A 24,236-nucleotide genomic window follows, 5' to 3' on the forward strand; every position below is an offset into this window, starting at 1 on the left:
CTGTCAGTCAGTGGATGGGAAGGTTTGAGGAATCGATGAAATGGAAGGTCAGTACACGAAGGTCCCCGGGTAGCCTAGGATTGGTAGGCCTTTGTGTGTGGGGGGGTGGTCAGTCAAGAATAATCTGTAGAGGCCAGTGATGGGAAGGTCCTCGTGGACCACGACGGGTGCAATTCCAAGAGTCAATTATTGGGAGTATGAGGATGTCATGGTTGAAAGCCAGTGGAAAGAGGGCTTTTGAAATGATCAGAATCCAACTATCTCCCCCAGATTATGTTCTTTAAATATTACCCTTCGAATTTAGGTCTTTGATCTATTGAGAATGGATATTGATATATAATGTGAGGCAGGGATCTAATTTCATCTTTTTGCATATCAATAATCAGTAATTCCAGCACCTTAAAGGGTCTTCCCTCTCCCCTCTTTACATGATTTCAGACCGTGTATTTGTCCCTAAAATAAGAATATAAAAAAACCGTACAAAACATACAAAACAGGTTATAGATTCTAGGGGCATAAACCATACTGGTGTTTTGGGTCATAAATCCCATCAAAGTTACTAACGAACCCCCCCCACACACACACATAATGACTAGTAACTTTACTAACAGGTTGTCTTATACAGAGCAAATATTCAAGGACTGTTTAAATAAGTATCATTTTATTCACAAATATATTTTCAATCCGCACTTGTCTATAAGTGGACTGTAAGATTTGTAAATTGCAGGGGCCAGGGGCACGCACCACAGCTAATCTCAATTGAAGTAGGTTGCTCACCTGATTATTTAGTCTCTCACCTCTCAACCTACTCTTCCACTGTCTGCTTTGTGATAGTGCAAACCAGATTCTCTTTTGCCAGCTTCACGTTAAGTTCTGCCAACATGGGCCACTAGAGAGAACGGGTAGGCAGAAGGAAAATGGAGATGGGACTTGCTTTTTCCTGTTTGCTTTCTCTTCTTGCTGCAGAGGAAACAGTTGGTTGCTGTTTTAAGTTTTCGTCCACAGTCTTAGAATCATCTTCATTCCACGCCCTCAGGCATTCTAGCATCAGCCAGCCATGTTCTCTCCTCAGAGACTGGAGGAAGAGTTCCATGGCGGGAGAGCAGGGGACCGGGGGTGGGGGCGGTCCATCCTCCAGGCTCCTAATTCCTTGTACCAGTCATCTGTCCTGTTCAAGCCAGCACAAAGCTTCAAGTGAATGACTGAGGAGCAGTGACTTCTAGCTAAATCACTTCTACATAAAAAACAGGGTGACATTTGTGAGATTTTCTTATCAACCAAGGGCCCTCTTACCATGAGACTGGGTATTCTCAATGGCACTGGAACGCTAGTATAACCTGGGGTCTTTACGAGTCTGTCATTTTTTTTTTAATCTGGGTACAAATTGGAAGGAATAGTACAAATAAAAAAACTTAAGTGGATGCTTCAGTACAACTTACAGAAAAGGTAAAGGAAACCCCCAAATGGATGCATTGTCATGGTAACCAGGGAAGTCACCCCCAGGGCCACTGGGAAGCCAGCCTGATGCTTAGCTCTCATCATCAGGGTGAGCCTGTCAGAGACACCCTGCCGTGCCAGACTGGGGGGCCCTCATCACGCACAAGTGGGTTACGTGGTCACCCAATTCTCTGATGTATTTCACCTGCTCGTTCAGGTTGTCACACGAGCAGGGGTCATTTTTCGCAGTAGGAAATTTGTGCAGTTCCAGTAGTGACTGATTCGTGCCTTTTTCTGAGTGGAACACACATGCCTTGCCTTGAGGCCACTCTCCGAGTCATCCTGTTCTGGTTTCAGGATACACCAAAGATTCGGCCACCTAGCAGGTTCTGCATCTTCATCAGCTTCTCAGCATGTCCCCTCCCCTCACGAGACTGGTGAAGAGAACAACTGGCAAAGTTCTCCAAAGCCACATCGTGGCCATCAAAGTAGTGAGACACGGGCAGGTAAATGTCAGAGGCTCCCGGTGGATCTGGAAGTTATTTGTGGCCTCCAAGTCCTGGTGGTAGTGCTGGGGCACCTGTGAGGGGGACGTGGTAGTCACAGCAGTCACACTACTCCCACTCGCCTTGGGAGTGGTCCAAGGGTGCTGTGAGGAGGAGGCAGAAGGCTGGCTCTGCACGGCCAGGTTGAGGGGGTGGGGTGGCGAGCGCCAGCTTCTGTTCAAGCACTGTTTAAGCAGGAAACCATGGCAACTCTCGGCAGAGAATGTCTTTTTCCCTGAAAATCATTATTCTGGTAGGCTGGCTCTAAGAAGGCCCTCAAAGATTCTCAACTCTCCCCTTGAGTGTGGGCTGGCCTAGGAACTTGCTTCTAAGAGAATACGGCAAAGATGATAGAAGATTTAGATATAATAGGTACAATGTGACATGGACTATAAACCATCTTCAAATGAGTTATAGAGTCATTCCCAAGCAATGAGAAAGAGTTCAAGACATTCTCTATCAAAATACACATTAAGGGGGCTTCCCTGGTGGCGCAGTGGTTGAGAGTCTGCCTGCCGATGCAGGGGACACGGGTTCGTGCCCCGGTCCGGGAAGATCCCACATGCCGCGGAGTGGCTGGGCCCGTGAGTCATGGCCGCTGAGCCTGCGCGTCTGGAGCCTGTGCTCCGCAATGGGAGAGGCCACAACAGTGAGAGGCCCGCGTACAGCCAAAAAAAAAAAAAAAAAAAAAAAAACACATTAAGGGTGTTAATCTGATGCAAAACGAGGGTAGACTTACGTCAACAAGTTTCCAAATTTCCATTGCAATCACCAGCTTATCTCCGTTGTGAGATCTCTGCCATTCTGCTAAAGGTTCAACACATTTGGTGTATCCATAGCCGTTCCTTATTTCTGACACATGATGAGGAACCATGTTACTGAAAACTTTGTCCTATTCACTGCTGTGCAAATTAGTGGCTGACTCGGCAAGTTTGGGGTGTTCAGACCCTGCACGTTCCAATGAAAGGAATGACCCTTGACTGGCACCTGAGAAGGAACCTCTAAGCCCTTGGAATATCCTGCCTGCCAAGAGCGTCTTTGTACACCTGGGGTTTCGGCCATGCCATATAGTTTACATTAGCAATATGATTTTTGGTGAACACCTGCTTTTGTTTGCCTGGGGCTCTGGGCCATTGTGTATCAGTTTGATCCTTAGGAGGCTGGAGTTTGAGAAGTTAAGGTCAGTCATGTGGTTTCTCCATGCCTCCATAACTAACCCCTTTACTGCCCCTCCCACCCCCTGGCACTAAGGCTCAGGTGAGTTTCTCTGGTTGGCACTATGCCATATGTGTTGTCAGGTCATTGCTGGAAGAATTAAACACTGTCCATACAACTCCACTGGGAGTACAACTGGATGCACCTGGTTTCTCCTAAAGTCTGCCTCATGCACCTTTTACATTTGCTAATTTCAATTTGTAACTCTTCACTGTCATAAACTGTAACAGTAAGTATAGCAGCTTTTATGAGTTTAGTGACTGCTTTTAGAGAATAATCAAATGTGAGGGTGGTCTTAGGGACTTGATACAACTGCCTTCCTAAAATTTCTTTCTGATGTGAATTTATCGATGATTTTGAAGTCAAGCTCATTACAATTCAACCTACTTAGAGCCATTGATACTTAATGAGGTGTATCTTCCCATTATCACTACATTCATTAGCATTCTCTCAGTGAAAGTTTTCAACTATATAAAAAGCTAAAACTTTGATCTACAAGCTTTTCCACACTGAACGTACCAAATCTTCCCTACACGTTTCCTGTGACATAAAATAAGACATAATTGGTAACTGAAGGCACTACCACATTTACTGCATTTATGAGGTTTCTCTCCTGTACAAATTCTCTGTTATTACCTGAGGGTACACATCTGGCAACAGGCTGTCCCACAAGGACTACATTCCCTTGGGCTAGGAACCCACTGATATTTAATGATGTCTGCATGGCCACAGAAGGCCCTTGCACTGTCATTGTTTCAACAGAGTTTTTCTCCTGTACGGATTCTGTGGTGCATAATGAGCTGTGGTTCCCAAGAAAATCATTCTCCATCTTGACTGAATCCACATATTTCTCTTTCATATGAGTTTTCTTATGTTTAGTGAGGGAGGACTTGTGGCAGAAGGCTTTCCCACAATTGCTGCATCCATGGGGTTTCTCTCCTGTATGAACTCTCTGATGTCTACTGAGTATTGACTTCGTGGAGTAGCCTTTCCCACATACGTTGCATTTATAGCGTTTCTCTTCTGTATGACCTCTTTGATGTCTAATCAGACTCGACTTTTGAAAGTAAGCTCTTCCACATTCACTGCATACATAGGGAGGATTTCCAGTGTGAAATACCTGATGTGCAACGAGACATGGCTTATGACTGAAGGCTTTACCACATTCCTTGCATCCATAGGGCTTCTCTCCAGTATGAATTCGCTGATGTATAAGAAAATTACCCTTCTGGATGAAGCCTCTTCCACATTCACTGCATGTATAGGGTTTCTCTCCCGTATGAGTTTTCTGATGTACAAGGAGCTGAGATTTCCTGGAGAAGGTTTTCCCACACTCACTACATGCATGGGGTTTTATTCCTCTTTCCACTTGCATATGTATATTGAGCTCTGCTTTCCTACAGAAGGCTTTACCACATTTAAGGCATTTATATGGTTTCTCTCCTGTATGAGTTCTCTGATGTACAGTGAGTTGAGACTTTTTGATGAAGGTTTTACCACATTCAATACACTCATGTTTCTTTCGTTTTTCAGTTTGATGTATACTGAGTTTCGAATTGGTGCAGATGGTGTTTCCATATTTATTGCATTTAACTCCAGTGTAACGCTTTTCATGCTTAGTACGAAGAAACGATTTCTCATATTTATTAAACTTGTCAGGATTCTTCGCTACACAACTTTTATTCTGGTTAACGAAATCTAAATTAGAGTTCAGTACATCAAACTTATCATGGCTTTGCCTTAAAGTAACAAGATTTCTGCGCAGATGAAACACATTTCCCGATGAACTGTGTTCACGGCCTCTTTCCATATTTTTACGCTTGTTTTGGATTTCCAAAGACCACTGCATATGATCACCAATTTCTCCAACTTCTAGAAAGAAAATTAATTCTTTCATAATCAGGTTATGGTAGTAAAACTGCTTCTAAATCAGGTAATAAAACTGCTTCTAAAATGCCACGGTTTGGGCTGGCTCTTTGTGACAATTCTGTCATATGAAGGAAACCATCAAGTGTAAATTTACTTCTTGAATATGAGAAGAAACACAATGAAATAAAGCCATAACATCTTAAAAAAAAACCCAGCTGATTCAGAATCAATGGTAGACAATTCTCAATTAGTAAAGTTTTTGCTGCTCTCCAAATAGATCCTCACAAAATGGGCAAAGAGGATGAAGTAGAAATGTGTCTCATTAACATAAGATAAAGTATGTTGGAGAGACATCTGATCTAGCATGATGGAGGATATAGCCATTCATTCCCCCAATGCTCATTGAATGTCTACTATGTATCATTCACTGTCCTAGCACTTGAATACAAATGCATCCCACTAGGCAAAAGAGAACAAAATGGAAGCAAAGAAATAAGACAACTTCAGACTGAAAACTGGTTCCTGGCACATGAAAAAGAACAGTGGGAGTTGGTCAACTTTAAATAGGTAAACACCTGTGAGAAAATAAAAGTTGAGCCAAGAAACCAGGAATAAAGAATAAGCAACCTCATGTAAAGAATTGCAAGTTTTCATTCAAGTACAACAGCAATGCAAAAGCCCTGAGACAGGAAAGGTTTTGGCCAGGTCAAGAAATAGAAAGGTAGCCAGTAGGCCCTGAGTGGAATAGCTATATAGGGAGAAGGAAGTGTTGAAGTTCAAAAGGTAGACAGAAGTCATATCACGTAGATCTGGTAGGAAGAAGCTGAATTTGACGTTAAGACTAGTGGCAAGCCACTGGAAGTTTTGAGAAGGTGGGGGGTTCTGATTTATATTTCCAAGAGGTTGCCAACTGCTACATGGATAGTGATGGGAGAGGAAGGAGTGTAGGAGAGAGGAAGTTAATGAAGTAATCCAGGGAAGAGATAATGGTGGCTTGGTGTGGAGCAACAATAGTGTACGTGTGGAGAAGCGGATGAACTCAAGGTGCATCTAGGAGAAGGAAAAAACAACATTCAGCGTTGAATTCAATGTAAGTAAAAGGGAGGAATCAAGGGTTTTCCCTAGGTGTTTGGCTTAAATGACTAGACGTACCAGCTAAGTTGTTGAGGAACATCAGGGAGACAGGTTTTGAATGTGGGAAAATCAGGTGTGTATTTTGACATAAACATTTTGAGATGGATATCCTGGTGCAGACATGAAGAACTCAACTGGAGAGAGGAATTTGGAGAAGACTTAGGCTAGAGGACAAATTTGGGATTATCTGTACAGGCATACCTTGGAGATATTCCAGGTTCAGTTCCAGACCACCATGATAAAGCAAATAGTGCAATAAAACTAGTTACATGAATTTTTTTGTTTCCCAGTGCATATAAAAGTTATATTTAGGGCTTCCCTGGTGGCACAGTGGTTGAGAGTCCGCCTACCAATGCAGGGGACACGGGTTCGTGTCCCGGTCTGGGAAGATCCCACATGCCGCGGAGCGGCTATGCCCGTGAGCCATGGGCACTGAGGCTGCACGTCTGGAGCCTGTGCTCTGCAACGGGAGAGGCCACAACATTGAGAGGCCCGCGTACCGCAAAAAAAAAAAAAAAAAAAAGTTATGTTTACACAATACTGTAGTCTATTAAGTGTGCAATAGCATTGTGTCTAAAACAGTGTACATAGTGTACACAGTGTACACTTAATTTAAAAATACTTTCTCACTAAAAAATGCTAACCATCATCTGAGCCTTCAGCAAGTCATAGAAGTAACATCCAAGATCACTGATTACAAATCACCATAACAAATATAATAATAATAAAAGTTTGAAATATAGAGAGAATTACGAAAATGTGACGCAGACACAAAGTGAGCAAACGCTGTTGGGAAAAATGGTGCTGATAGACTTGCTTGACACGGGGCTGCCACAAACCTTCAATTTGTTTTGTTTGGTTTGGTTTGGTTTCACCACGAGGCTTGCGGGACCTTACTTCCCCGACCAGGGATCGAACCCGTGCCCCCTGTGGTGGAAGTGCAAAGTCCTAACCTCTGGACCACCAAGGAATTCCCCACAAACCTTCAGTTGCAAAAAACACACTATCTGTGAAGTACAATAAAGCAAAGCGCAATAAAATGAGCTGTGCCTGTATAGAAATTCCCAGACAGGGAATTACCAGGCAGTCCAGTGGTTAGGACTCGGCACTTCCACTGCCAGGGCTGGGTTCAGTCCCTGGTCGGGGGACTGAATCTGCAGGCTGTGCGGCGTGGCCAAAACAAACAAACAAACAAAAACATAAGCCAGATCATGTCACTCTTCTGCCCCAAACCATTCAATAACTGTCATTCTGAAAAAAAATCCTAAGTCCTTAAAATGGCCTGCAGTGCCCCGCATCGTGTGGGCCCCTTTCTCACCTCATGAGTATCACTTCCACACTTGATCGCTCTGCTCTCCCCACACAGGCTTCCTGGACAGTCCTCAAACACGCCAGGTACACCTCTGCCTCAGGACCACCACTGCTGGTACACTTTTCCCAGGCCTACCCATGGATCATCCCTCACTCCACTCAGCCACCCTAGCAGAGCAGAGAGGCATTCCCTGTCCCTTGTGTATAAAACATCATGCCCTCCTATTGCTTGACATTCACTACCCCTTACATTGTTCTCCACGGTTCTAATTACCACCAGAAAAATCTGTATATTTCTTGTGTACCTCTCCCACTCAGAATGCAAGTTCTGTGAGAGTAATAACTTAATCCCTTTTATTCTCTGCTGTAGCCACATAATATAAAGCACACTACATAGCAGCATGTATTAGGCATTAAAAATACTTGCTGAGGGAATGAATCAATGAAACAATCATACGTGTAGCGGGCATTGTAGAGACTGGTTTAAATGAAGCTGACTTTGAATTTAGGGAATGGAAAGAAAATTCTATGTAAGCATCACATTGTATCTTGCAGTCCCTTGATCACAGAGGGATTTAAATATCCCATAGTTGGTAGTAGGGTTATAACTAGGATTGTTTAGACTCGGGAAATTAAACTGAGAGTAACTAAGATGAATCAAGATAAATACCTCATCCAGCAAATATACAGAGAAATCAGCAATGTATGCATGAGGTTTATGGTTTGATTTCAGGTGGGGTCTAAGATTGTGAATTTTCTGTTTTTGTTTTTTTATTTGAGTGAATTCCTTTATTTCAGTGTATGTGGGAGGCATAATTCACTCTGAAAATTACAAAACTTATAGCTCTTCCCTTACCATTTTACTATAAAAATTTTCAAACAAACAAATTGAAAGAATTACACAGTGAACAGCCATATATCCACCTCTTTTGATTCTATAGTTAATGTTTTGCTACATTTGCTTTAGCTCATATTTGCCCAGTCAGAATAAGGAAACAGACAGATGCACATTAAAAGACCGGGTTACCATGGGAACACAGCACCCTGGGTGGGGCTGAATATTAGGAAGGAAATCAATATTACCCAAGGTTCAGTAGTCAGAAGACGATGGTGAATTTGAAGTTCTCTCTTTGCACAGAGGCGTGGAAGACTGAATTTTCAAAGCAAGGGAAGAGGAAGGAACAAGCAGTGATACTATGGCAGTCAATGAAGAAGGGAAAAATTTGAGAATCCTAAGAAAAATATCTAAGCAAAACAAATCAAGATCCTAGATGAAATAAATCAGTATCAAATCCAGGGGTGAGAACACAGGAGTATTTTCCTCTAAATGCTTAAGCAATGAACATTAACATAGGAGAGTAATACTCAGAGGCTCTGTTTAGATACTGTCAAAAGGTTAGAAACCAGAAGATGAGTCACCTCAACACTATTTCAAAGGTGTGAGGCCTCCACAAATCTAGGAATTTACTTCTTTTCTACCTGGATGTTTCTCATTCACTTACCTGGAAAGTTCTGACCGTGGATATTTTCCTTTTCTAACCATGGTTTGTCTCTTTGCTTCAACCTGAAGATTTGAATTGGTTTGGGACTTTGATACCCTATTCACGAAAAATAACAGAATATTTAGGAAAATATCTTTGGGCGTGAGATCTAAACATTGTTAAATGATACCTTTTATAGATTGTGTGACTATACCTTGGAAAAGAGTTTTCCCCTTGGAGTAGGGAAAACATACTCCTCCCTCTATCTGAGGCCTGAGAGGAGACGGAGAATCTGTCACTTATAAAATTCAAGTCTTATGTAGGGGCCAGCAAACTATGGTCCGTGGCTGTAACTAAGGCATTTTTTTTACATTTTAAAAGCATTATTAATTCAGAATAAGGTGCTCTTACAAAACAGAGTATTCGAAAAGTGAGGGCAAACTTCTAACACATGATAGCAAAAGTGTTTTGTACCATTAAATTTGAAAAGTTAAAACCATTTAAAAATATTTATCTCACTGATGTTTCATCCTTTTGATGTTTCTATTTTTAAGTATATTTTATAGTGCATACAATAAATTTAGTAGAATACTTATATAATTGATAAATAAAAATATGTGTGTGCTGAAAAAACAAATAAAATAAAAGTGTTATTTAAGAAAAACCAGAATATAATTACAGAGACAGTAAGTAGCCCAAACAGCCTGCAGTATCTGGCCCTTTGCAGAAAAAGTTTGACAATCTCTCTTACATTATTCACACTTCAGATACCTGCCCCCAAATCACTGCACAACTGAGAAAGAAAAGACTGCTGATTGGGCACACTGAGTGGCACAGGGAAGCAGTTCTTACCCACGGACAGCAGGTTGCTATAGTTTTCTAGCATCACATTCTGGTACAGGTCCTTCTGAGCAGGGTCTAGTAGCCTCCACTCCTCCCGGGTGAACTCCACAGCTACATCTTCAAATAATAATGATTCCTGTAGTAATGAATTCTTCTTTAATCTGGGGTGATCATTTGATGGTTTGGAAGAGAAGTATAGAAGTCTACTCTAATCATTTCTACTGCGTAGGTTGTATCTATATAGGTGATTTACATTATATAGTGTGGAAGAATGGAAAGTCTTATACAGATATCCTGCTGCTGTGATTCAGCCACCCACCCCCTCAATAATTCAGAAGGTTTTCTGAAATGCGGTCATTAAAACCTCTTGTTAACCTTGATAGATTTGCCACCTGTGGGCATATGTGCATGCACTGAACTACATGCAGGTGATATCAAAACAAACACATGTATTCTTGCTCTCAAGAAGCCTTCACTGTGCACAAGTTAAACAGAAACAATAAGCACTAGAATTAAACATGAAAAACCTGATGATGCTATTGTAAGACACAGAATATAAACAAAGTTTAATATATGCAAAGGCATAACACAGTCTCAAAGATGAGTGAGCTAACTTGAAGAAACAAAGATGAATTCTCAAAACAAGAAATACAGTAATTGAAATTAGGAATTTCAATTTATAGATTGACTACCAATTTGATATGACATAGAGCGAATGGTGAACTAGACAACAGATCTGAAGTGCAAAAGACAATGATGGAAAATACAAAAGCGAGGTTGAGAGATATGAAGGGTAGCGTGAGAATGTTGAATTTACACCTATTCTGAGTCTGAGGGAAGAACAGAAAATATGAGGGAAGGTAATAACCAAAGATGTAAGGGCAGAGAATATTTTAGAGCTGGTAAAAGACACACAACCTCAGGATGAGAGAATCCCACAATTTCAAGCAGGATCAGGAAAAAGAGATCCACTCCTAGACACATGGACGTAAAACTGCAGAACACCAAACTCAAAGGGAAAATTCAAAAATATCCAAAGGGAAATGACATATACCTAACAAAAGAACAAATATGATTTATAGCCTCTAAGTCCTCAACAGCAGTGATGGAAGCCTGAAAAGGAATGAAATAGTATTTTCAAAGTGCCAAGTGAAATAACTTTCCATCAAGAATGTTATACTGGGAGTTGCCTCGTGAGCTGCTGCTGCCGCAGACCCTGAGGTCCCACAGCGTGGAGTCGGAGGTCTGGAGGTCCCAGGTCGCAAGGACGTCGCCATGCCTAAAGCACCAAAGGGAAAAAGTGTAGGACAAGAAAAAAAAAGTCATCCATCCATATAGTAGAAAAGCAGCTCAAATTACGAGAGAGGCCCACAAACTAGAAAAAAAGGAAAAACTGAAGAATGAAAAGGCATTGCATCTCAACCTTATTTGTGAAAAACTGCAGCGGTTTCAAAATTATCTTGATCCCCAAAACGTAGAATATTCAAAGAGAGACGCTTGTGAATTAACTGAAACGTATTTAAATCAGTTCAGCAGTGAGCTGGAGCAGAGTGAGTTACACAGCAGCATCAAGGCCAGCGAGGGCAGGGAGCACTGCTCCCGAGGCGGTCATCAAGCAGACCATGGAGCAAAAGCGGCAGCAGTACGGGGGGCTGCGGCCTTGGGATTCCAGACATTTTATTTTATTATTTATTTATTTATTTGCGGTACGCGGGCCTCTCACTGTTGTGGCCTCTCCCGTTGCGGAGCACAGGCTCCGAACGCGCAGGCTCAGCGGCCATGGCTCACGGGCCCAGCCGCTCCGTGGCATGTGGGATCTTCCTGGACCGGGGCACGAACCCGTGTCCCCTGCATCGGCAGGCGGACTCTCAACCACTGTGCCACCAGGGAAGCCCGAGATTCCAGACATTTTAAATGCAGGGAATGGGATTTTGATCTGAAGAAACTGCCAAACATTAAAATGAGAAAAATCTGTGCTAATGATGCGGCGCCTAAGAAGTGTAAGAAGAAAACTGTGACAGCTGTAGACAGAGATTTAGGAGAATTGGACCTGAAAGTTGAAGCAACGGACACAGATGAGGAACTGACTGCAGTGGCCTAACTGTCTTTACTTGAGTTGAAAATAAATAATTTGAGAACTTCAAGTTACACTTGAATTGATTATGGTAAATAACTGTCTCTACACAAGAATTTATTTGCTGTTTAGCTTATTCTCTTATATGATGAGAATCCCATTTTCAGTTTCAAAAACAGTGTTATGATTTTTACTTAAAAATGAATGTTGCTTTTTGTTTACATTAAGTTGTTAGACTAGGTAGAAATGTTCTGCAAAATCCATTTAATCTGAATTTCTGGGGCTGGGAGAGCAGTATGAATGGGGACAAAAAGTGTTGTAATTTTTTTCCTCATGCTTACTTAGAATCACCTAATCTCACATTTTGGGGAATGGGCAGCAGCTGTTTGCTAGAAGGTTACTGTGGTACTTCTTGAGCAGTGACAATGGCAAAATTGCCTTTTAGTAATATGTTTTACTATTCTTCCTCTTACACATTAAAACTATTTTCTTTCCTTACAAAATAGGGAAAATATGATACGGAATTTATATACATTTATGGGTTGTACATTGCTGTTATTTATTAACTTTGAGCCAGAGTTAGTTAAATGGTTAAAAAAACAGTAACTATTCTTGTTTTGTTGATCTCTTGCACTTAATCTATTATCTTGATAAAGGGGATAAATGATTTCAGGTTAGCTCTTTTGGCTTGTATATTATTTTTTGCTTTCTCATTGTGAAAAGTGATAGGTTTTATTTGTGGAAACAGAACTAAAGATTAGAAAACTAGTTACTTCGATTGTCTTAGTTTTTCTTCTAAGAGATAGGCTAAATTGACATATCATATAACAGTATTTCCAGTATCATGAAAAACATGGATGTGGTTGAATGTTCTTCACAGAACTTGTTAAATGCAAGTATCTTCTGGTCTGTTTTCTAAAGAATGCAATGCAAGAGCATTTGAGTATTTTAAAGGAAAAAAAAAAGCTGTATGAGGTAACTAGGTTATCAACTAAGTCTTGTTAACAGTTATTTTACTTCAGAAAATTAAAAGTAAAACTTATTTCTATGAAAAAAAAGAATGTTATACTTATTAGTATATCTTAATATTATATATGGATTTTTTCTATTGTTTCTAATAAGCTTGTAGTGATTCTCAGATTTTTCCAAGTATGCAGCCAAATTATCTGTATGGAAAATTTTAAATCCTCTTCTCCAAATTTATATCTCTTTTATCTCTTTTCTTGACTAATATTTCCAAAGAGTGTGGTGTCACTGGACATCCTTGTCTTGTTCCAACTTTAGATGTCATATCAAGGACAGATACGGGACTTCCCTGGTTAAGAATCTGCCTGCCAATGCAGGGGACACAGGTATGAGCCCTGGCTGGGGAAGGTCTCACATGCTGCAGAGCAACTAAGCCCACAAGCCACAACTACTGAACCCCTCACACCTAGAGCCCATGCTCCACAACAAGAGAAGCCACCGCAATGAGAAGCCCGTGCACCACAACAAAGAGTAGTTCCCGCTTGCCGCAACTAGAGAAAGCCCTCATGCAGCAACAAAGACCCAATGCAGCCAAAATTAATTAATTAATTAATTAATTTTTTAAAAACCAAAGAGGCATATGAAAATTTGTGAGAATGTTTCAGATTGTCACACTGACCAGGTGCCTACTGTATTTAATGGTCAGGGACCAAGGGTGCTATATATCCTGTAAAGCATATGACAGTCCTATACAGGAAGAATTGTCAAGCTCAAAATGTTAATAGTACCCAAAGCCTCCCTCTCATTGAAAAACAGGTATAGTAAATTATACTGTATCCCCGAATAAAACTGAAAAATATTTAAAGGAATAAAAGTCTATCACTCAACAATGAAAAATTTATAATGCCTGGTACTCAATCAAAATTACCAGATATGCAAAGACAGAAAATATGACTCATACAAAGAGAAAAGATCATCAACAGAAACAAAACCAGAAATGACATACATAATAAAATTTGTAGATAAGGATAGTAAAATACATATTATACATACATATGTTTAAAAAGGTGGAGGAAAGCATGAACGTGATACGGAGTAATATGGAAGATATCAAATAGACCCAATTCCAACTCTAGAAATGTCTGAGATGAACAATATACTAGTTGGATGTGATCAATAGCAGACTAGACACTGCAGAAGAAAAGATTAGTGAACTTGAAGATACAGGAATAGAAACTATTCATCATGAAACAGAAAAAAGACCTAAAGAGAAACATTTTAAAACAGCCAGAGAGGGGCTCCCCTTGTGGCACAGTGGTTGAGAGTCTGCCTGCCGATGCAGGGGACACGGGTTCGTGCCCTGGTCTGGGAGGATCCCACATGCCGCGGAGCGGCTGGGCCCGTGAGCCATGGCCACTGAGCCTGTGCGTCCGGAGCCTGTGCTCCACAACAGGAGAGGCCACAGCAGTGAGAGGCCTGCGTACCGCAAAAAAAAAAAAAAAAAAGAAGGCAAAATGAAACCTTCTTCAGATATGCAAAAGCTAAAGCAAGTCAGCAGCGGCATACATGTACTAGCAAAAATGTTAAAGGATGTCCTTCAGATAGAAATCTAGATCTACCCAAATGAATGAAGGGCTGCAGAAATGAAAAACCTATGAGTAATATAAAATCTTACATTTTTATATACCTTCAGAAGATAACTGATTGTTTAAAGCAATGATAATAATGTATTGTGGGATTTCTAAAATACAAAGAAGTAAAATATAGGACAACAATAGCACAAAGGCTGGTAGAGAAGAAATGGAAGCACACTCTTTTAAGGTTCTTATACCATGAATGAAGTGGTATAATATTACTTGAAGATAGACTGTGATAGATCAATATGTAGAAATGAGTAGTTTACTACTCACACGAACTAGCATACTAACAATACCAACTAGAAAATGTCTTGCAAAAAACAGATAAAGATTAATATCCCTGAAACCTATTTTTTTTTTTTTTAGAGATCAGAAAAAACAAAATCAGCACAAAGGATTTGATTAGGCAATTCACAGAATACAAACAGTTAATAAATACATTAAAATATGTTCAAAGTCACTGATAATAATGCAAGTAAAAATAATAGTAAAACTAATTCTGATAACACCTTTTTTTTTTTTTTTTGTGGTCCGCGGGCCTCTCACTGTTGTGGCCTCTCCCATTGTGGAGCACAGGCTCCGGACACAGAGGCTCAGCGGCCATGGCTCACGGGCCCAGCCGCTCTGTGGCATGTGGGATCTTCCCGGACCGGGGCACGAACCCGTGTCCCCTGTATGGGCAGGCGGACTCTCAACCACTGCGCCACCAGGGAAGCCCTGATAGCACTTATTAAATAACAGGCAATGTTCTAAGCTATGTCCTACATATCTATATACGTATATACATAGATCAGTGGTTCTCAACTGGCCAACAATTATTTTACAACAGCAGACATATGACATTTTAGGTTATCACAACTTGGGGGTGGGAGGGTGCTACTGACATCCAGTGGGTACTGACCAGGGAAACTGCTAAATATTCTATAATCTTTGGTAACCCCTCAACAAAGAATTTGTTGTTCCGCCAAAAAAGTCAATAGTGCTGAGGTTGAAAAACTCTGATATATATTAACCTATTTAATCTTCAGAATAATCCTTTTATGTAAATTCTATTACAATTCCCATTTTTCAGATGAAGAAAGGACTGCAGATAGGTTAAATAAACAGAATAAGATCAAGCAGGTAATTATAGACCAAGGCAAGATATGAATGAGTGAATCTGACCACAGAATTTGTGCTCTTAAACTAAACACTAGGGGCTTCACGTGGTGGCGCAGTCATTAAGAATCTGCCCGCCAGTGCAGGGGACACGGGTTCAAGCCCTGGTCCGGGAAGATCCCACATTGCCATGAAGCAGTTAAGCCCATGCACCACAACTACTGAGCCTGTGCTCTAGAGCCCACAAGTCACAACTACTGAGCCCACGTGCCACAACTAGTGAAGCCCACGCGCCTAGAGCCCGTGCTCCACAATGAGAAGCCACCGCAATGAGAAGCACACGAACCACAACGAAGAGTAGCCCCCGCTCGCTGCAACCAGAGAAAAGCCCACGTGCAGCAATGAAGACCCAACACAGCCAGAAACAATAAATAAATAAAATAAAATAACAAAATAAAATTAATTAAAAAAAACTAAACACTAGGCTCTACAACCTTCAAAAAATGATATAGCTTTTATATTTCAGATTTGTAAGATTTAAAAACGGATACAATATTAAATAATAGCAAGAATGTGGGAAAAATAGAGACTTTCATAAACTCTGAGAGGAAGTGCTGAAGACTTTAAAAAAGGGCAATTTTGTAGCAACCATGAAAAATTTAAGTCCAGGTACCATTTGACTCATAGATTTCCCTTTTAGGAATCTAACCTAAAAAAAATTTCACACATATTCAGAGTGTGTATTGTGAAGAAATTTTATGGCTAAAATGTACTTTTAGGGACTTCCCTGGCAATCCAGTGGTTAAGACTCCATGCTTCCACTGCAGGGAATGAAGATCCCACATGTTGCACGGCGGGCCAAAAAAAAAAAAAAGTACCTTTATATAAACAGAGTACATAAATTAAGGCATATACATGCTAGGAAATATCATGCAAACCTAAATGCAATGAAATAGATACATAAATACTTGAATGGAACGTTCTCCAGGACAGGTTGCTATAGGAATAAAGCAAGTAATGTGTTTATTATGATCTCAGTAATGCAAAAATATTTTCACAAAAAATATGTGTATATGCACCTAAGTGTACATAATGTATGTATATCTATGTGCATATAAGTGTTAATAAAAACAGAATTATTTCTCTAAGTGATGAGTAGAGAAGGGTTTGACAGGGCCACTTTCTTCTTTCGCTCTATTTATTTCCATATTGTTTCTGTATATTTCACAAACAAATGATTTGTATATGACTCATTTGATAACAACAAAAGATGATAAAAGTGGAAGGTAGCAGGTTGGATGGTGGCCTCCTAAAAGATATGTCCACTTCCTAATCCCCAACCTGTAAATTTTACCTTGTCTGGATAAAGGGTCTTTGCAGATATAGTAATTAAGGATCTTAAAATGAGAAGATAGTCCCAGATAGTCTGGGTGGGCCCTAAACCCAATGACAAGTGTTTTTATAAGAGACAGACAGAAGGAGACAGACAAACAGAAGAGGGGGAGGTAACGTGAAGACAGAGACAGAGATTGGAACGATAAGGCCACAAGCCACAGAATGCAGACAGCCACCAAAAGCTGGACGAGGCAAGGGACAGGAGCTCTGGAGGGAGCACAGCCTCACTGACAACCTGATTTCAGACTTCTGGGCTCCAGAACTGTGAGGACATACACTTCTGTCGTTCTAGCCTCCTACTTTGTGGTAATGTATTACGGCACCCACAGGAAACTAATACAAGGAGGTAGATTAAAAACTGACAACGAATAATTCGGGAAGAATACTACATTTCTAAGGCTGGGATGCAGTGACAAAGACAACATCATGGATCCCTACATCCCAAGTCTTTAGCAGAGAATGTGATTTTAAACTCTGCTGGTAGGTCTGTACCCGGAATCCAATTCAGCAAAAATGGCTTGAGAGGCCATTTAAACCATGCATTTGTCTAGATAAATCTAGGTTTTTATAGCTGAAGAAAGCCAGAATACCAGAAGGGTACTGAAGGAACCCTATAAGAAACAACCACAGGTGTACAACTGTGTAAAAATTCACTTTACTATATGTATGTTATGCCCCCATAAGAAAGTGTAAAAACACACACACACATGAAACAGAGAAATGGGAACCTCTTCTTGCATATACCAGAAGGCTGCCATTGAAGCCACTGCACCCTGCAGGAAAAGTCATCAAGAAATTTATTAAAACTTCGGTACCAGGAAATACTTACTTTTCTGAGGAAATGATCTACTTTCTCTGTACAAAAGCACGAATCGTGTAATGTTTTGTGTTTCTCTTGCTGGCACTGGCTACCAAAATTATTGGAGATAATCTGGTAGCGCAACATAAATAACCCCTCAGGTCTTACAGTTTTTCATTAATATTCTGACTTCAAAATTCTGAGCAGAATCTCTGACCTGCATTCCCACCATTCCTAGTTTACCGTGACATCAACGTTATGGTTGATATTTATTTGTCTTCAGATTCAGGCTCTTATCAATGTGTCACTTTCCAATTAATCAAGTCAATTTGTATAAGCCTCTACAAATACAACAGAAAAGGAGGGAATAAATAAATATGTAAAACTCACCTGGGCCTTGGTCATTTTCTTCTGTTCTTAGAAAATGACTGGAACTGGGATTCTTCTTTTTTTACTTTTCTAGATTGTCACTCAAATTCTGCTCATAGCTCTCACATCTCAAATTAATGGCATCCCCAGAAGTGACGCTTTCCTGGTTCTGGAACTTCCTTCTCCTTACTTCACTTGATTCTAAGGACTCAAAAGCAAATTCACTTTAATTTGTGCATTCCCCTCAGCCGTACACCTTGTCGGTTGGGATTTGATGTTAGAGGACGCCTATATTAGTTTTTTTTAATATAAATTTATTTATTTATTGCGGTGGTGTCCTGCAGTAAAGGTGCTGCAGTAGGCGGAATCATGGCCCTCACAAAGATATCCACGTTCTAATCCCTGGAAGCTGTGAGTATGTTACATCACAAGGCAAAGGGGAATTAAGGCTGCTAATGAAATGACAGTTGCTAATCAGATGACCTAAAAATAGATTTCCTGGATTATTCAGGTAGGCCCAACATAACCACAAGGATCCTTATACATGGAAGAAAGCAGAAGAGACCAGAGAGAGGTGTGATGTGACAAGAACTCTACACACCATTGTTGGCTTTGGAGATGGGGGGACAGGGAAACAGGAGCCAAGGAGTGTGGGCAGCCTCTAGAAGCTGGAAAAGACGAACAGATTCTCCCCCTAGAGCCTCTGGAAAATAACACACTCCTGCTGAGACCTTGATTTCAGCCCTGTAAGATCCATGTTGAACTTCTAACCCATAGAACTGTAAGATAACAGACTTGTGTTGTTTAAGCCACTAATTTATGTTACTTTATCACAGAACTAACAGAAAAGTAATATGGGGGCTTCCCTGGTGGCGCAGTGGTTAAGAATCCACCTGCCAACACAGGGGACATGGGTTCAAGCCCTGGTCTGGAAAGATCCCACATGCCATGGAGCAACTAAGCCCATGCACCACAACTACTGAGCCTGTGCTCTACAGCCCATGAGCTACAACTATTGAGCCCACATGACTAGAGCCTGTGCTCCACAACAAGAAGAGCCAATGCAATGAGAAGCTCGCGCACCGCAACGAAGAGTAGCCCTTACTCACCGCAACTAGAGAAAGCCCTCACGCAGCAACAAAGACCCATCGCAGCCAAAAATAAATAAATAAATTTATATATATTAAAAAAAAAACCAATATAGGCGTCCTCTAACATCAAATCCCAATACTTAAGAGTTTTCTTTTGTTTAAAAAACCACAACATAGGGCTTCCCTGGTGGCGCAGTGATTGAGAGTCCGCCTGCCGATGCAGAGGACACGGGTTCGTGCCCCGGTCCGGGAAGATCCCACATGCCACGGAGTGGCTAGGCCCGTAAGCCATGGCCGCTGAGCCTGCGCGTCCGGAGCCTGTGCTCCGCAACGGGAGATGCCACAACAGTGAGAGGCCCGCGTACCACAAAAAAATAAATAAATAAAATAAAATAAAATAAATAAAAATAAAAAACCACAACATCTAGACCTCAAGGCAGAGCAAACATTATAAAGAGTAATGTGTTAAGCAAATCCTAAGCACTTTCTTATTTAATCCTCACCACCAATCTAGAAGTATCAAATCACTAGAACGAAGGAAGTGAAGCTTAAAACCTAGAGATAAAGTATCTTGTCCAGAGTCACATACTTTCTAAGAGGCAGGGCTAGAATTCAAGCCCAGGCCTTTTCTCTCCAAAGCTCATCACCTTAACCATTGTACCTTCTTAACCAGACAACCTCCAAAAGTTTAGTCCTCTGTAGAACTGCCTGCAAAGTTTACTACTTTTCAGACAGTTTCATATCACACCAGAAGGTAGCACATAAGCACAATGCATAAACTGGACTTGTGAAACAGCTCTTAGAACACTCAATGCATACACACAGACAGCAACCTTCTTCCACAAACAGAGAAATGGAAAAGGAGCAAGTTCCAATACTCACTCCAAAGCAGCAAATCAGAGAGACAAGGAGTCAGAAAGACTCACATTATAAGGTCATTGATTCAGTGGGATTACTGTGAGTTTTTGTTTCCACTCCTTCTGGCCACAAATTTTTCTAAGATAATTTCCCGGTAGCTTTTCTAAACCCCCAAACCCACCGACACCGCCCTGCCCCTACTGCAACTGTTCTTTGACCTCTGAGTACATGCAGTCCCCGTTGGTCTCCAGCCTAGAATCACTTTAGGCACCAGGACTAGAGATCTGCACAAGAGAAACGGTATAAAACTATTTATAGGACTATCTAGGACTATAAAACTATAGCTATAAAACTTCATGGGGGAGGAGAACATGAATGCAACATCTTGGCCACATCCCAATTTCATGACTCCTTGTCCATGAGCCCTCATGTCCCTGCTGATGATTTCTTGGCATTGCACCCATTCACTTTATGGAATCACTTGTGTTGCCCTAGAAGGGCCACCTGCCTTTCCAGAAATACACCTATGTGTAAATATAAAAAAATAAAGCTTTACAGAGCAAAGTAGGCCATAGAAAGAAATTTTCGTAAGTTTCACAAGTCAATATCAAAGAGGCTTATTCCTTGACCACAATGCAACACAACTAGAAATCTACAGTAACGAGAAATTCAACACATTAATCAAAATAGAAACAAAATGTAAGGCCAACTGGCCCGAGGCAGGGGAACACTATCAGATTCACAGGTTGCATCAGACCGAAATTCTCCGGACCACCCAGTTCCAGAAAGTGCCCTGGAGACATTCCGGACCACCTAGTTCCAGGAACTGACCTGGGAACTTTGAACCCAGCCCAGCCTTCCCGCTTTCGAGGGGCGGGACTAACCGTCCCCCAGGATACCCGAAAAGACCACCAAATAAGGAATACCCTGCGCCCTACCAGATTCACCACACCCCTTTCCCTTCTTCCCCTATAAAATCTTGCCCAGCCCTCGCCCGGTGCGACTTCTCTGGCCCCTTTCTCTCGGACCAGTGAACCTCGCCCGGAAGCGCTCCCTAATAAAGCTCATTTGAAGCTTTCCTCTGTTTCGCGGTGCCGTTTGTTAAGATCCGACTTTACACAAAACCCTGCACATCCAGGAAAAAAACCCAAGAAAAACCTTCAAACTAAAAAGGCAATATAAATGAACACCCTGAATTATTCAGTAGTAAATGGCAACAAATCCTGTGGGTGGGTGAGAGAACCTGGATAAGCATAGAATCATAACATGTTGCAGAAAAGTATAGATATATGTCAAGCCTATCCAAATTAATGTATACGTACATTTAATGGGACTCTAGTAACCTCGTCACTGGTTCACCCACCTGATGTGACACTACTGCAGCCATTAAGAAAATCTGTAATCCTTTTATACTATGGAAGTGTTTATAATTAGAAATGAAGTGATAAAACCAAATTATATCTGTTATACAGGTCATTCCAAATGCAAAGGTAACAAAAAAATATTAAACATACACAATGGTTTGCACTGGAGATCAGTGTTTCGGGTAACAGAGATGTTTTCACTTGTGTAGCATGAACCTGAAAGGAAATATCCAAGAAAACTGTGGAGTAAAGTTGGAGGCAAGAATAATAAAACGTATCTTTTATAACACATCACTAGATCATATCTAACTACATTTTTGTTTGGGAAGACAATGACAAGAGTGTTTATGTGGCAAGGCAAAGGAGTTTTTTTTTTTTTTTTGCGGTACGCAGGCCTCTCACTGTTGTGGCCTCTCCCGTTGCGGAGCACAGGCTCCGGACGCGCAGGTTCAGCGGCCATGGCTCACGGGCCCAGCCACTCCGCGGCATGTGGGATCTTCCCGGACCAGGGCACAAACCTGCGTCCCCTGCATCGGCAGGCGGACTCTCAACCACCGCGCCACCAGGGAAGCCCGACAAGAGAGTTTTTAATTAGCGCCTTGATGAAGGTATGGACTTGAAGGAGCGAACTGGATTTGGATCAGCTGAATGAATCTATCATCAAGTCTGTGCCCCGGAATCGCCATCTGAACCTCAACCTACCTACTCTCCAGGGACCCTGGGTCTCCAAAGCGCCAGCCTCATGCCCCTCCACATACACTAGCCTCCCCCACAAAACAACAACGACAAAAAATGACTCCAAGTTAAATCCGAAATCTGAACCAGAAACCCCCATTCATTAGCACCCGTCCCCCATCCCAGGCTTCTCCACGTCTGAGTGAATCGCAGACCTGCATGAGACATCGAATTCACTGATCTACACCTACCACTCCAGGTCTTAATCACTGAGCTTCACGAGCAGAAGTTGCTACCAAACCAAACTTGGGTCGGCTCACCCGCTGAGCCGCAAAGCCAATTTACTGGCACCGCATTGGTGTGAAGGCAAGTCCAGCGTTTACTACAGGGCCCAGCAAGGAGACTCAACTCCCTGATGGCTTTCAGGGAAGAGTTTTTTTTTTTTTTTTTTTTTTGCGGTACGCGGGCCTCTCACTGTTGCGGCCTCTCCCGCTGCGGATCGCAGGCTCAGCAGCCATGGCTCACGGTCCCAGCCGCTCTGCGGCATGTGGGATCTTCCCAGACCGGGGCACGAACACGTGTCCCCTCCATCGGCAGGCGGACTCTCAACCACTGCGCCACCAGGGAAGCCCTCAGGGGAGGGTTTTTAAAGGCAACATCTGTGGTGAAGGATGCAGGTGAGGGATGACTTTCTTCCGATTGGTTGTTGGTGAGGTAACAGAGTGTTTCAGGAACCTTAATCAACTTTCTGGTTCCAACCAGTCTGAGGTCTACATGCTTATGCTCAGCAAGTAGTCACCATCCTCCACCCTGGAAGGTGTCTTAGTTTCTGCAGAACAACTTAAAGGTATGCATCAGATCGTTATGCACATCCTTTGAGGAGGAACTAGGACTCTGTGAACTATTGTTTCTTGTCTGCTTTTTCCTGTTTCTATATTCCCTCACTTCCCTAATTAGTCTGATCTTTGGAACTCAGGGATACCCCAAGAGACCAAAGCCTTTTTCTACAAACTAGAAATGGGGTGACACAGAAGGGCTTTTGTACCCAAGAGGTACTTCAGGGTCCTGCTCAGTTTCAGTCTCCCCCTTTCTTTGATACTCCTCAATCCTGAGGGGAACAAGGGTGAGACAAGAAAAAGAATAAAGTTTGGGATAGAGAGGTTAAATATAAAGTCAGCGGGGGAACTCAAATTTTATAAGGGCTGGGTTTCAAAATACCCACATCGACAAAAATCCTCAGTCAGAGCCTCGGTCGTTTCTCTCTTCATACATTTAATAACACTGACCGCCAAAAGGCCTATTACTGAAGCGAAGCCTCCCCAGTGACTGAACCTAAAGACACCCCCAGAAGGCCTTTCACTGGCCTCACAGGCCCCTCACTCCGGACCCACGTGCAGACCCCGACCCACCTGCTGCTGAGATTCTCAAGGTTCCCGCCAGCTGCTGAAGACTGAATTCACTTCCAAAATGATTCCCACTCCTCCGCTGTGGCGCCCAAATCCCCTCGCTGGCTGTCGCTAGGGACGCCTCCGGCCCTGCCCGACCTCAGAGCCTTTCGGCGTGTTGGAGTTCGGGCCCCACGACCAGCTCTATGACGTACCGTGGCCACGCCCATCTCAGCGATCGGGGAGGAAACTGTCATGATGGAGGCTACGGCTCAGAGAGGGAAGAATTGAAATCACTTTTGGACACCTCCTTCCCTTTCCCTCCTCGTTGTCGGTCAGAAGCACTAGGCTGAATAATTTTTGAGAGGCTGGGCCCTATCCAAGGCCGTGGCGGCGCGAGCTGGATTCTATTTTGTCTTTTGGGCAAAACGAGAGAGATGGCGGCGCCCGTGAGCCACGACGGAGGAGCACCAAGGGGGCGGCCATCTTACAGGAAGTGCAGTTCCGTTCGGCAGAGACCCGAGGAGCTAGTGTTAGGAGGAAACTTGGGACTGTCAACGAAGTTTGTAGGAGTTGAGACACGTTGTAAAGGCGGCGGTCAGGTCATGGACAAAACACGGAAACTTCGAGTGCTGGTGAAAGTTGGGAAACAGTTAAAGCGGGGATGGGAATGAGTACGGCTGGTCTGAG

At 42.2% G+C, this 24,236-nt stretch overlaps 1 protein-coding gene and 1 pseudogene across 2 annotated transcripts; one reads left to right on the forward strand and one right to left on the reverse strand.

Moving 5' to 3' along the window:
• Nucleotides 1-3,625: 3,625 nt before the first annotated feature.
• Nucleotides 3,626-23,728, reverse strand: LOC309836795 (zinc finger protein 350-like). The gene is made up of 5 exons (XM_082676972.1): nucleotides 23,571-23,728; nucleotides 18,195-18,374; nucleotides 9,845-9,971; nucleotides 9,014-9,109; nucleotides 3,626-5,069 (listed from the first exon to the last, which is right to left on the reverse strand). The coding sequence occupies exons 2-5, from the start codon at nucleotides 18,207-18,209 to the stop codon at nucleotides 3,727-3,729; spliced, it is 1,581 nt and encodes a 526-aa protein (XP_082533098.1). The 5' UTR covers nucleotides 18,210-18,374; nucleotides 23,571-23,728; the 3' UTR covers nucleotides 3,626-3,726.
• Nucleotides 11,111-11,936, forward strand: LOC309836751 (translation machinery-associated protein 16-like; annotated as a pseudogene). The gene is made up of 2 exons: nucleotides 11,111-11,541; nucleotides 11,756-11,936. The product of its transcript is annotated as a translation machinery-associated protein 16-like (transcript).
• Nucleotides 23,729-24,236: the final 508 nt, after the last annotated feature.

The sequence above is a fragment of the Grampus griseus genome (assembly GCF_964374135.1).
Source record: "Grampus griseus genome assembly, chromosome: 19".
NCBI classification, from domain to species: Eukaryota; Metazoa; Chordata; class Mammalia; order Artiodactyla; family Delphinidae; genus Grampus; species Grampus griseus.